This window comes from Lycium barbarum, chromosome 4 (assembly GCF_019175385.1).
Source record: "Lycium barbarum isolate Lr01 chromosome 4, ASM1917538v2, whole genome shotgun sequence".
NCBI classification, from domain to species: Eukaryota; Viridiplantae; Streptophyta; class Magnoliopsida; order Solanales; family Solanaceae; genus Lycium; species Lycium barbarum.
Genome location: NC_083340.1, coordinates 65,284,970 through 65,299,608, shown reverse-complemented (window position 1 = coordinate 65,299,608; position 14,639 = coordinate 65,284,970). Strand labels below are relative to the sequence as shown.

Below are 14,639 nucleotides of genomic sequence, written 5' to 3'. Positions count from 1 at the left end.
GCCCCTCCGGCATGAATCCAACGCATACTCCACCTCCGATGAGAGTTGTGGAGCTTCATGCTCACCAAGTGTTTGATAAAACGTTTCAGTATATTTCAGTGTACTGTTTCAGCATATTTCAGTATATTTCGTTGTATTTCAATGTATTTCTAATTTATGAAACAGTTTCTGATATATTTCATTGTATTCCATTGTATATACGCATACTACAATTTTATATTTCTTAAACAATCAACCATATTTCATTGTATTCCAGTGTATATTTTTCTGTATTTGGAAGTATTTCTAAAAGTTTGGAATGGAGTAATTTGGAGAGAGAAACGTGGATTGTTATGGAACTTCAACAGTTATGCGTGATACATGGTTAATTTAATTTGACTTACCATTTAAAATGAAAGAAGAAAATATGTGCCATAAATACAACCTATTTTTACTCTGCCAGATTTTGTATTTCAGTGTATTTCAAAAATGCAAACTCTACCGGATTTTGTATTTTCGTGTATTTTCCTGTATTTCAAAAACGCGAAATACAACCGAATATAACAAAAACTAGCTACGATTTGTAAATATAGAAAAAGTAGCAATAAATTGTTCGAAGCTATTAAAAGGTAGCTGTTTATGTAAGTTTCGCTTCTTATTTTTCGTTCCACCAAAAACACACCCTTAAGCATATGGGCCAGGAAAAGCCCAAAAACAGCGTAGCCATGAACCGATATCCGTAGGCAAATTAAAACGTATCCGAATCCAAATTCCCAAAATCTTGTGTTGTTTGTTTCCTTCCTCCTGGAAAAGAAAGAATATTATCGTCTCCTCTCCGTGTTTGATATCCCCCAAAGTGTCTTCCACCCCCTTTTTCATCTATAAAGAAGATCTTCCTTTCTAATATATATATATATTCTTTCTCTCTTTGAAATTGCTTTTAGTAAACTGGGATATTGATTTTAAAGAGAATGGGAAAGAATCAAGCATACAAAGCTATGCAGAGAGCAAGGTTGGGTTCAAGCTCAGGTGGACCTGATGATGTTGATGATGGAATGGTTCGTCCCTTTTCACACTATTCTTTTAATTACTCCTTCTATTTCACTTAAACTTCATTCTTTTTTTCAACTTTTATTTCATTGTAAAATTGCAAGTTATTTGTCCATCTGGGAATGAGTGTTTGCTCTTTTATTTTCTTAATACTTGTGTTTCATTTAGTAATTTTAGCTCTGCTTTTGTCTATGGTTATTGCCTTATGAGATTTTCAAGATTTTATTTTATCTTTGTTGTTCAAATGTGTACTTGGTGTTAACTTGTTTTGCCAAGCTTTTAAAATCAGCAAAATCTTTTTTTTTTTTTTGAAACTGGTAACATAATCAGCAAAATCTTTTTTTTAGAATGTACTTTTGGTGAGGAACCCTTTATGTTTGGCCAATTAAATAAAAAAGCACTTTTGAGCTGTAATTAGTGTTTGACCAAGTTTTTAAAAAATGTTTCTGAGGGCATTTTCTCAAAAAAGTGCTTTTCGGGAAACACTTGTTTTTTTGAGCTTCTGAAAAACTTCTGCTAGTCCCCAGAAGCACTTATGTTCTCCCAAATACTTGGCCAAACAACTCACCTTTTTAAAATAAGCACTTTTTGATTTTTTTTTTGGGCACTTTTGGCCTCCCAAAAGCTTTGGCCAAACAGGCCATAACTGTGTAAAATTAACTGCTTCAGGTTGGTTTGGTGTGGCAGATAATGTTCTCATAGGAGATGTTTTTGGTGGTAAATCATTTTCTATTTCCAGTGTTTGGTTGGTTTAGAAGTAGGTGACATATGTTAAGCATACAATTTGTAGGATAAGGTATAAGGATAGTCTTTTACAACAATGTCTTAGTGTTGATTGGAGTAAGAGTTGGGATATTTGTATAGGAAAATGACTTCTGCCAATTAGTGCGGAGAACATTTTCTCCATTTTTGTTCAAAAATAATTTTTCTTCAGAGAAAGCATCTTCCCTTGTTCAAGATAACCAAACATTGGATATGTGTAGAAACAACCACACCAAACAAACTTTATGTGAAAAATTTAAGTGGAAGTCTTTGACTGTAAAAGACAATTAAAGTATAATTAATTTTGAGTAGTGTTAACTCTAACCGTTGTAGTTTGTGTTTGTGGTACTTATGTTTTTCTTCAACTCCTTTCTTGAAGTTGATATAGTAGAGCTAACTTTTTGTATTTACTACATTGGAGTAGTGGAGAATTTTATTTTTCCTTGTTTGTTGTGCTTCGTCTAATGAGGACTGTCGCAGGTGGATGGTTCTTTTCATACACCAGAGTGGCATGCTGCTCGTTTGGCAAGCCTCAAAACTTCTCATACAGTTACCTGGGAAGAGTTCAAAAAGAAACAGAAGGTAACATACTCAACCAGTCATAGGAGGGAGCTTGTGCATAATCTTGGTTTGCGTTTCCCTGGTTTCGCTTACTTGGACCGCATGGCTTCATGCTTGATCAGTTTGTTGCTTTCTGAAGCTAAACAAAAAAATAAAAGAAAATGTTGGTCGATGTAGTTGTTACATCGAATAACAGTTATGTCAGATAACATGGTTGAATTTGTTTCATAAGCACCATTGTGAGGCTTAAATGTTTGTAGAGATATGTGAAGGTAGAATGACAACACTTAAGAAGTGAACCTTGAAGAATGATAGGAAAAGTATGCTTGGTTATGGTATACTAATGCTTGATAGGAAAAGTATGCTTGGTTATGGTATACTAATGCTTGATATCTTCGCAAACACCACTAGCCCTGCATACAGTGGAACAACTCCGAGATATAGAATGTGTCTAGATGGCCTAGGTGGTTTAGTACAACTAGCAAGTAATTGCATAACTCTTGTAAATGATGGTTGTATTAGTGAAAGTTTGTGGGCACCTCGACTATTCCACTAGGTGTATTTGCTATCTGCCACCAACACGTGTACCGAGTAACTCTGGGCCAAAGCTTAGGCATATGGGAAAAAACCACCTAGTTCTTTTTCTGCTAGGATTTGAACCTTGGTCTCCAGGATCTGCACCCACTACATTGACCACTTGACGAAACCCTCGGATGCTATTTTTGAGCTGTTACTAGCAGTGTTTTGGACGGCGCGCGGCGACAAAAGGCGACAAGGGCCTGCCTCGCCTTAAGGCGCGGCGCGCGGTGAGGCACTCGCCTTTTTGAAGTGCGGCGCCAATAAATACCAAAAAATTAAAATATTTAATTGCATATGTAAATAATCAAAATCTCACTAGCAATAACATATTAGCAAATATTTCAATTCAAACCTATGTCTTTTTTGCTAGCGTCCGACGATTCCATTGAATTTGAACCTACTTACTGTTTATAACTGTATAACAAAATTTAAACAATTATTGAACAGAAAAAATAGGAGCAAAACAACCACTGCCTCACTGGTCCAAACAGAGAAAAAAAAAACAGAGGAAAAAACAGAGCAAAAAACAGAGGAGAAAAAAACAGAGGGTAAAAAAACAGAGGAGAAAAAACAGAAAAAGAAGAAGAGAATAGAAGAAGGAAAAAAAAAAAGCAGAGGTGGCCGGAAATAGGGCAGTTGTCGCCGGAAAAAAAGAAGAAGAAAGAAGAAGAACAGAAGAAGAAGCAGAAGTCGAAAATACAGGAGGAAGAAAGAAGAAGGAGAAAGAGACGTACCTGAAACCTTGAAGGAGAAGAGAGGAGGAGGCAAAAAAAAACCCTAGCTGCTATTTTCATTTAAGTCCTCCACTTCTTTTAATTGTTTTTTTTTTTTTTTTAAAAAGGCATCTCGCCTCGCCATAACTGGGCGCCTCGCCTTGATGCCATTAGCGCCTTTCTCGCCTTTGGCGCGCCTTTTGAAGGGCTGCTCGCCACAGCCATAAAAGGCACTGCAGCCTTGCCTCGCCACGCCTCTCGCCAAAGGCGAGATGGCGCTCGCCTTTAACAACACTGGTTACTAGCGACCTGTTGTTGGAGAAATGCATTTTGTGAATGTCTTATTTTTTCTCCAATAATTGCATATGTGAAGCTCCTTTATCGTTGAGGGACACTAATTTTGGACTATCGATTAAAAATTAAAATAGGTTCTTGTGTGGATCCACTTAGATCATACTGTTGCCTGTTACTATTGATTTTCCTGATATTGAAGTTTCTTTTTGCCACTTTGTGTCTTATTTTGGAGAAGCATAATACTAATGATACTCTTTTAGGAAGAAGAAATGAGAAAAGGAGAGCTAGAAGCAGATAAAGATAAAATGATGAGGGAATACAGGGCTCAGCTAGATGCTGAAAGGGCCAGCAAGCTCTCTCAGGGAAGAAATCATTCCAGCAGTAAACACAGTCGCAAAAAGGGTAAAATGTTCTGAAATTGCTGAACGAAGTCAATTCTTCTAGTTCTTTTAGTTATTTTATACCTTTAGTGTGTGCCAATTCTAGTTGACGTAAATCAGTTCTTCTTAATGGTGAAATGCATTCTTGCAGATAAGAAGGAGAAGGACAAAGATACAAAGAAACATAGAAGCAAAAAGAGAAAGGTGAAGATTTTGTTCAATCTAGACTCTCCTTTTCTTTGCTCGTGAAAGTGAAAAAGTTCACGACAGTCTTCTTTAGGTTATGCATGGTTGTCTTTTTATACCATGAAATAAAAGTCAATGTTTAAAGAGTTTTGAGTTATGTTGGTTTTGCTATTCTGATGTTGCAACTTTCTAGCTAACCTGAATCGCTTTGTTGATACCATATAATTTGCATGCATAAATAATGAAACCAAATGCTATTTTTTGGATTAGAACTTATTCTGTAGTTATTCTAATAGAAAAATAGTTTATGTAACTGAAAACAGCGACACCCCTAGAGTAAGAATTTTAGTTTTAGGTGAGATAAAAGTTTGTCTTCTTTCCTCATTGCTTTTGCTTGCTGTAGAATGAATCCTTGAACCTTGATCAAACTTATTAATGAGATATAAAGGATTCTTGAGTCTACCTATTATCATGTTAACCTGAGCTGTGTGCATGTTATAAGAATAGCCAATATTAGCACGTTTACTAAAACGGGCAGCCCAAGGTAGGGGTAAGGTCTATTTGGGCCTTTCCTTGGGTTCTAAAAACAAGGCCATGGAAATATGGAATGAAGTGATTGAAAGATGTGAGAAGAGATTGGCTTCCTGGACAAGTCAGTACTTGTCTTTGGGTGGTAGAGTTGTATTGGTAAATAGTGTGATGGATGCATTACCCACTTATGTGATGTCTCTGTTCCCAGGTAAGGGATAGAATCGATGCTTTAAGAAACTTCATTTGGCAAGGAAATAAGGACAAACAAGCTATGCATTTGGTCGAATGGAAGTCCTTAATCACCTCCAAATCAAAGGGGGGTTTGGGAATTAGGGATTTAAATGCAAGTTTATTGATGAAGTGGCTCTGGAGGTATAATGTGGAGGAGAATAGCTTATGGAGAAGGTTAATCCAAGACAAGTACGGCCAGGTAGGGATGCGGTGCAGAGATATTGTTACTAGTCCTTATGGAGTAGGGGTGTGGAGGTCCGTCAGATCTCATTGGGACACACTTTTAAAGAACTCAAAGATTCAGGTTGGTAATGGAAGAAAGACTTTGTTTTGGGCGGACAATTGGCTCGGGCATGGAAGTTTGAAAGATCTTTTTCCTGATTTGCGCAGTATCTCTACCTCTCCAAATGATTATTTATCTACAGCTAAGGGATTGCAAGGATGGAACATTACATTTAGGAGGGATCTGAATGATTGGGAAATTGAACGAGTATGGAGTTTTTTAAGACCTTGGAAGTCTTCCAGGGGTTATCAGAAGCAGAGGGCTCTGGAATCCAAGCAAAGATGGGGCCTTCACAGTCAAATCTGCCTACTTAACAATCAGCAACTATGCTCATCAAATAGTCGACTGGCCATGGAAGTTTATCTGGAAGACTAATGCTCCTACAAAGGTTCTATGTTTCACCTGGCTGGTGGCTATGTAGGCAGTTTTGACTCGAGAAAGGTTGAGAAGAAGGGGGTTCGAGGTATGCTCTAGATGTTTATTTTGTGAATCTTACACAGAAACAAATAGCCATCTGTTTCTTCATTGTTCTTTCACTATTCAGCTGTGGCAGCTCTTTCTCAATATTGTGTGGATCAAATGGTGTGTGCCTGCAAACACTGTTGATCTGCTTAAGAGCTGGAACACTTTGGGAGTTTCAGTTAGACAGAAGAAATGGTGGAGATTGGTTCCTGCTTGTATTTGGTGGACAATTTGGAAAGAGAGAAACTCTAGGGTTTTTGATGATAGGGGTAATCATGTGCAGGATATTAAGATGAAGTGTCTACTTTTGTTTCACTTTTGGTGTAAAGAATGCTACTCAGAGGAGGAGGTTTCCTTAATAGATTTTATAGGGCAATTGTAACTGTTGTTTAGGATTTTTGTTGGCTGTGGGGACTTCTCCTCTGTAAATATGGCTTCAGCACTGCCCTAGTGCTATCGATACCAATGTTACCAATTTCAAAAAAAAAAAAAAAAGGTAGGGGTAAGGTCTGCGTACACTTTACCCTCCCCATACCCCCACTTTGTGGGATTTCACTGGGTATGTTGTTGTACTAAAAGGGGCAACCCGGTGCACAAAGCATCCCACGTTAGCAGGGTCCGAGGAAGGGCCGCACCCTAAGGGGTGTGATGTAGACAACCTACCCTAATGCAAGCATTAGTGACAGCTTCCACCGCTCGAACCCATGACCCTTCAGTCACACGGAGACAACTTTATCGTTGCTCCAACGCCCCTTCATGTTTACTAGTGGACTGTAATTGGTAAAACTGCTTACAATACCTATATATGGCATGATGAAATTTCGAAGTATTGAATGTTGAATTGTTCCCATTTGATAAGAGAGACTAATTTTACACCCAAGGGTGTCACCTAGTGGTCAATGATGTGGGTTGAGATCCATGAGCTCTTAGGTTCAAATGCTAGTAGAGACAAAAACACTAAGTGATTGTCGTAGCCTTGCTGGACAACATCTGAGGCTTGTTGCTGGTGGGAGGTGGTAGGTATCCAGTGGAATTAGTTGAGGTGCGCGAAAGCTGGCCTGGACACCACGATAAAAGAAAAAGAGTAATTGTCGCAGTTAATCCCTCTTCTTCCAACCAAAATGTCGGGAGTTTGTGTCAACATAGGGGAAGTGGGAAAGCAAAACTTTGGGCTACTTTGCCCTAAGGAGGGGGTTTGGGATTTCAAATCACCTGAAAAAATGAATAGTTCCTGATTCTTGATTGTTATTTCTCACGTCTTAACGGTACCGACTATGTTGTAGTAACAAAACATGTTGTAAGAAAGGATGTGATAATAAGTAAGACAAGGTAATTATTAGATGATTTTGGAAGAAATATCAAAAACATTAAAAACCTGAGAAGAATAAAATAAGCAAAATAAGGTAACTTATATTTGAGTTGATGAGATAAAAATGGACACATGCTAGTCTTTTTTTATAACAATTGAGAGTATCATATGTTACTTCAATAAGCGTCTGAAGATGTAATTGGTTGAGGAAATTTTGAACTTATTAAATCTTTTGGCTATCAATTATCAAGATGTCCTAATTTTAATTGGTGTTTCTGTTAAATGTTGAACACCCAATAGCAGGTGACCTAAATGAATTTCCATGAAAAATAGCTTAGCAATTGTCAAATAGTTTATATACCGTTTTCCCGTGTTGAATCATGAATGTAAACGAAAAAATTGTACTTACAAGGAACAAAGTGCCTTCCTTGTACAAGGGAAGCAAAAAGGAGGGAAGTCTCAAATAGCGGAACCTATATACAGCACCTACCAACTCCAAATTTGAGTTAACCAAAATTATGAACCTTTCCATACCACCACACCACAACAGTCTTCGAAAAGCCAAACAGAAGATAAGTTTAAACACTACTATGAGGGACAGCAATCTTCTACTATCTTTCTCAAATCTCTTTAATTAACTTTAGATTTCAATCCTTCTAGTTCTTGGAGCTAATTCTTATACCACTATACCTTTGATTTAGGTTTATATTTAACAAATAGTATACTACTTAATATAGGAGTATACCGTTGATTTAGGTTTATATTTAGTAATAAATAGCATACTATTTAGTATACCAGTATATCATTGATTTAGGTTTATATTTAACAAGTAGTATACAATAGGGGAACTTGGAATTTACAACAAACTTTCAAGAAGAACTACAGTAATTAAAGGATTCATGGGTAAAACGTTGGATCTCGCCTAGTGAACTAAATGCAAGAAGCATATGAACTTGACTACCACTTCTTGCTCTGCGAGATAACAACGAAGAGGAGTGCTTCTGAGCAAAAGTAAAGACCCGCTCCGCTAGAAAGAATGCAAAGAAGTTGGGCGATTAGGTATTGGTTGTTATTGTTTTCTATCTTTCTTATAAAAAAAGTAATTTGTTTTAAAAAAGCTGTATGGAGTGTTATGAATGTGTTACCAAATGTAATTTTCCAGAAGGGGTGGTAATTTTATAAAGTTTTAAAAAAGGTCTTTGTGTAAATTTCCCGAAAGAAAAAAAGAAAAGGAAAAAGGGATAGAGAATCAGGATGTTGTTCTAACTGATTTTTATATTTGATAAACTTGATACAATGTATAAGTTGTACAACATATATTGGTTATATTATGGATGACCAAGTATTCCAACTGGTATTCGTTCCATTTTCTAGTCCTGCATGCTTTCTTCTAACATTACAATTCTGTAGTAATATATCTCCTTGTTCCTTGCCAATCTGGGCCACTGATGCTTTCTTCTTGCTACTGTTGTTGTCTAAAGATAGTTGGAAAGTTCATATAGAAGTTTATCAGCATATGATCCTTCACTCCAGAAACTAACTGTGGTGCCCTTGCAGAAGTGTGATCAGTCCTCCACCCTCCTGTGTTTCATATTCGTTGACAATAAGCTTTCTCCAAGATGCTTGATCCTACATGCTGTATCTTCACATCCATTTGCTTAGTAAGATGCAATTGAATATCCTCAAGTTTTTTTATCCCTTGAACCCTTCACCTTCATAGGAGCAGTAACTAATTTCAATAGCCAAATTAAACTCTTTTATTTACCCTTTTGAGCCCCATAAGAAGCTTCCTGCTATGTTCATCGGTACGTTAAATACGTAATAGGTCAAAATGCTGGACAAAGTGTACTTAATCAGTGTTTCTCTTCCCTTTCGGTATGTTTCTCTTATACCATTCCGTTAACCTCTTTTCCACTTTCTCCATCACTGCATTCCATGCCGCTCTCTTCTTGTGTCTTGCACTCAATGAATAAACCAAATAAGTAGTCAGAAGGGATCCATTGTACACTTGAGAACATTTGCCAAAGTTTTTATGATCTCACAATTCTTAAGGTTTATCTCTAATGAGAGATTTGTTTACTGTCCTGCCTTTCCCTGGCTTTGAAACTTTCAATTACCACTTTATTCATCATCATGATCAGTGTTATCAAAAGCGAAAAGCGCAAAAAAGCTCTAAGGTTAGCTGGGGCTTTAAGCGCAAAGTGCAAATAAAGTGCGGGCTTTAATGAAAAAAGGCGCAATGGTGAAAAAATATATGTTTAGTCCAAGACTAATAATAATAAGCATGAATAACAAATATATGGACAAAGAAATTGTACAAACATTACGATAAACTGAAATATCAATTATCTAGTGTCACTTCTTTAAGAGTGGCTCATTGGCAAGGAAAAGTGTGTCTTAGAACCTTGGTGATGACACTGAAGCACAAATAAAGCGAGGCGAAGCGCTCAACATGTTTTGAGCCTCGCTTCAGGGCTTAAGCGCGCCTTTGACAACACTGATCATGATAAGAGCTCCCATCACTAATATGACCGACATAGAGGATAAAGGACCTCCTTCTCATAAACCTCGAACTTCTGAAGAAATCTGTGGGATTTCAGTTGACCTAAGCTGAGAACTTGACCATGGATATGCAAAATTGAATGCACGATCTTCATTTGTCCCCGAAGCCAACTTTTGCATTACGCAGCCAAGAAACTCCATTTTGGCACGGCCATATGCCTTTTTCTAAATTCAACTTGCAAAGCTCTGCCTTCTATTTTTGGTTCTTGAGTTCACTAGCGCATTTACAATAAAAAAAGCATCTAGTATCTTCTTTCCTTCTGTGTAAGTATATCTGTCATTGACATGGTGCTGTCGAAGACCTTTAAGTTTAAGGAAAGCACCTTTATTTTATCTTGTACGTGCTTCCCACTAGATTTATAGCTCTGAAATCCTAGATATTTTGCCCTGTCCAATAATTGCAATTAAAGAAGAGTTGGTGCTCTTTTCAAATTCTCTTGTAGAATGGAAATGCCTTATTGCACTCATGATGTCTTCTTTAGTTAGGTTCAACATTGATATAAGAGCTAGTGAAACTGTCAGGACCTGGTACTTTGCCCTTTGTCCTCTGCATAGCTACTAATCCCTCGATACTTCCTCCTCCGAGAATTTTCTCCGGGCCACACTCTTATTTCAACACACGTTGCTTAACTTTATTTCCAAATTTGGGCTCATCTCCATTTCTTTATGCAACAGTTGTATATGGAAACCCTCAATAGCTCTCTTATTCCTCTTTTTCCTCATACTTTGTTTCTCCACCTCAATTATGTTCATAAAATTTCTTCTCTTGTTAGCTTTAGTTAATCAATGGAAAGTTAACTGTGGCAGACATAGTCACCCTCTTTTGGCCACAACACCGTTAATTTTGATCTCTTGGTCAATTGTCATATTTTCTAACTACCCTTTTCACCTCGTCAGTTTCTCTTGCTTGTTTAAATCCATCTTACCTTCTTTCATTTCTAACTCTCACAGTTCGTTCATTAGATCCTCAGCTTTATTTCTACCGTCCGAAACACACTATTGTTCCATCTTCAGTCATTTTTAATAGATTCAACTCCCTGCCAAAGAGAAGTGTCAGTGTCCTTCTCCACCAATTTCCCCACTAGTTGCCCTTAGTTGTGTGCCTTCGACTACCTTATCAAAAAAAATGTTGTGTGCCTTCTTCTAGCTCATATTTTCAAATCTGAAAATGTTTTCAACCTCTTCCATCCTACTATCTACCAAGCTGGTTATATGATTTAATGTGAGTGGGGTGAAGAGGAATATGGATGGCCTCTGGAAATGTCTCCTCCCACTCTGTCTAGATAAGAAATTTGTCAAATCTCTGCCAACAACCTATGGATCTCCTGCTCGCTTCCACCTTCAAATTCCCCACACTTCAAAAGATTTTGGTATTTCTCCATTTTGCTTAATTAAAAAACGCACTAAGAGTACATCCCACTATCTTAATCCCAGTCATTCATCCCCTTTCCTTCAACATCCCATGATTCTTATTTACCTCTCCATAACCAACACGTTCTGTACCCCCTCTCTTCATTCCACTCCCTCCCACACTTCTCACATGTGTTTCGTAATTGATGACGATTCCAATTTTTTTTGATTCCTTTACTTTTATTTTCACCGTCTCCATACTTCCATTACCTGCTTCTCTCCTTGCTGCTCTATCTCAGATAAGTTCTATCACTGTTTCCTCAAACGACATCCCCAAGAACTTACTGGACCCAAGAATCTTCGTCCCAACTTATCTTTGTAAACTCTAAACTCTTTTCTTCTCCCTCCTGTCAAGCATTTTCTTTTTTCCCTGTTTTGCCCCAACTCTTCCCTTTCATCCACCATCTTACTCATCTCCGTTTCGCCCTCCGCACAACATCCCCCTCATGCAACTATTCATTACTTGATCTGCATGTAACTGATACAACTGCCCATTGTTTCTTTCATCTGAAAACTCATTTTGCTTTAAGATACCTCTATGACTAGGAGGAACGTGTCGAAAAGACTATATACAAGTAGATAAGTAGAATTAGGGAGGACCTTGGTTAAGAACTAAAGCTATGGAATTTTGAGTGTTTATTTTTCCTTTCTTGAAAGTTGTGTGAGGCAGATACCTATGTTTCCAATATGCATCTAATTGAAGGAAATGGCAGATGTATTTTCCATTTTTCATATCCTCACAAATAATGACCTTGAAGAATTACAAAGAAAAAAAGTAAATATTATGCATAGGGTACTTGAGGTGGAAAGTTTCTTAGTCTAAAACTCTTGTAGGGGTATTAGTACAGGAAATTAAACGGAATGTTTTATTCCACAAAGTTACAGTAGGTAAGGCAAACAAACGTCTACTACTGTGCTTTTAGTTTGTAGACTTTTGTTCATTAGACACAATGCAGAAACTTTTTGCTTAATTACTTGTACGTTTTGTGTTAAGAATTTATAAGTTGTTTCTGTGGACTGTCAGTTCATATTTGAAGATTTTCAGAATGGACTTGTGTGATTGAGTACTACATTTGAATGACACGTATATATTACCTAAACTGATTCAGCATTCAAGGAGATATTCGGATTCCAGCTCTTCTAGCTCATCATCTGAATCTTCAAGCTCTGACGATGATGAAGGTGGTAGAGAATCCAGAAAATCAAGATCTAAGTCTAAGAGAAGGAAGAAAGATAAGAAGCACCAGTCGAGGTCGAGGTCGAGGTCTAAGCAGTCTACAAGCGATGATGAAGAAGCTGAGGGTCCTTTGCCACTTTCTAGATTCTTTGGCAGCATCAAAAGCTAATGCCTCATTTGACATGTAATTCTACTTTTCTCTTCTTTTGGTTTTGGATATGATAGGTCCCTTTTATTGATATTAATTATTATTATGTAAACAAGGATCATTGGTTTGTCGATGAGAGTTTTGTATCCTGGTTTTAAATGAAATTCTACTTTCATATAGTGAAAGCAATTGTAAAACTACTTTCACGTGTTACCTTCATTTAGGATGCATGTGGATGTCACAGAAATTGCACGAATTGGCCTTCAAATAGGTCTGCTCTTTAATTTTGTCCTTCAAATGGGCTGGTCTTTAGTTCTTTAAGGGCACGGGTTATAACTTGTCATCTTGATGCAAAAATATAAATTTATGCTCCGGAAAAAAGTTGTTTGTTACGAGGGATAAAAATTAAAGATCAGCACAAAAGGGCAATTCGCTGAATTCCCCTTTTTTTGGGGTGGTATTTAAATTTTGCCCCTCATATTTGTGGTCTTTAAATTTTGCCCTTCGGCTAAAAACCCATCGGTTCCGGGTTCGAACCCCTGTTCAGTCAAAAATTTTAAAAAAATTTGCAAAGCAGAGTTTAAATTTCGCTATGCCCCCTCCGGCAGACTTTTAGTCATGTTTAACTAAAAGTCTGCCGGAGGGGGCAGACTTTGCCTTGAAGCATATATACGTATTTTTTTTTAAAACTTTTCAAGGTAAACTTTTAGTAATGCCTTAACTAAAAGTGTGCCCCATAAAACATAACTAAAAGTATGTCCCATAAGGCGTAAGTTTTCCTTAAGACATAACTAAAAGTTTACCTTATAAGGCAAAGTTTAAATTTTGCTATGCCCCCTCCGGCAGACTTTTAGTTGTGTTTAACTAGAAGTCTGCCGGAGGGGGCAGACTTTTAGTTGTGTTTAACTAAAAGTCTGCCCCCTCCGGCAGACTTTGCCTTGAAGCATATATATATATATATATTTTACTTTTCAAGGTAAACTTTTAGTTATGCCTTAACTAAAAAGTGTGCCCCAAAGACATAACTAAAAGTATGCCCATAAGGCGAAACTTTTTCTTAAGGGATAACTTAAACTTTGCCTTATAAGGCAAAGTCTATGCCTTAAGAAAAGTTCTTGCCTTATGAGGCATAATTTTGTTATGCCTTAACTAAAATTCTGCCCCATAAGGCATAACTAAACTATGTCTTAGGAGAAATTCTGCCATATGGGGCAGACTTTTAGTTATGCCGGATTCGGCATAACTTTAGTTTTTCCTTAAAGATTGTATGCTGGATCCGGCATACACTCCCCCAGTCCTGCCTGGCGATTTTTTTTTTAAATTTTATGCCTGAGCGGGGGTTCGAACTCAGAACTTCATGTATTCGCCCACCTTTCCAAGTAAAGGGCAAAACTTAAAGACCACAAATATGAGGGGCAAAATTTAAAGACCACAAATTTGAAGGGCAAAATTTAAAGACCACCCCAAAAGAAGGGCAATCCGTGCAAAAAAATGTTTACTCTGCACTCTTATTTCCAGCCAAACCAAATTTTTAAGAAGACCTGTTCTTTTCTACTTGCAGGCTCGCAATGAAGTGGAAGGAGGATCAAGTAATTATATCTAGACTTTTAGTCAGCTACAAGAAAAGTTTATAACTATATCAACAAAATTGTCAAGCAGATATCATGTAGGAAGGATCCCTTCGAGGTAACTGTAATTATGTATTGGTGTCGATCCACAGGGGCATTTGCACTTATGTCGCTGTTGTGCTGGTCTTTAATTTTTTCTTCTCAAGGCAAATGATTTTTTACGGGGCATAACTCATAAGTTTATATTTTGCATCTTAATATCCCACAAGTTATTCCCCAGCTTCTTAAAGAACTTATACCCTGCTTCCGATTTTGAAGGCCAAAAATTAAAGACCAGCCTATTTGAAGAGCAAACCGTGCAGAATTATTTAATCAAAAGTAATACAATGTGAAGCCAGGTAAATAGGCACATTGGAGTACAATTACTTTTGGGTTTGGCGGAAAGAAAAAGTTG

General features: G+C 37.3%; 1 protein-coding gene across 5 annotated transcripts; it reads left to right on the top strand.

Moving 5' to 3' along the window:
- Positions 1 to 647: 647 nt before the first annotated feature.
- On the top strand, positions 648 to 14,409 carry LOC132636063 (uncharacterized). Of its 5 annotated transcripts, XM_060352733.1 has the most exons (7): positions 691 to 1,037; positions 2,272 to 2,373; positions 4,199 to 4,340; positions 4,470 to 4,522; positions 8,878 to 8,981; positions 12,402 to 12,653; positions 14,179 to 14,409. In XM_060352733.1, exons 1-7 carry the CDS (start codon positions 951 to 953, stop codon positions 14,249 to 14,251), a joined length of 813 nt encoding a protein of 270 aa, XP_060208716.1. In that variant the 5' UTR covers positions 691 to 950; the 3' UTR covers positions 14,252 to 14,409. The 5 variants fall into 5 exon arrangements, with proteins under 5 accessions (XP_060208715.1, XP_060208714.1, XP_060208713.1 ...); XM_060352732.1 differs by lacking the exons at positions 8,878 to 8,981; positions 12,402 to 12,653; positions 14,179 to 14,409 and adding an exon at positions 5,244 to 8,871 and having other exon boundaries at positions 648 to 1,037; positions 2,297 to 2,373; positions 4,206 to 4,340; XM_060352731.1 differs by lacking the exons at positions 8,878 to 8,981; positions 12,402 to 12,653; positions 14,179 to 14,409 and adding an exon at positions 5,244 to 8,871 and having other exon boundaries at positions 654 to 1,037; positions 2,297 to 2,373.
- Positions 14,410 to 14,639: the final 230 nt, after the last annotated feature.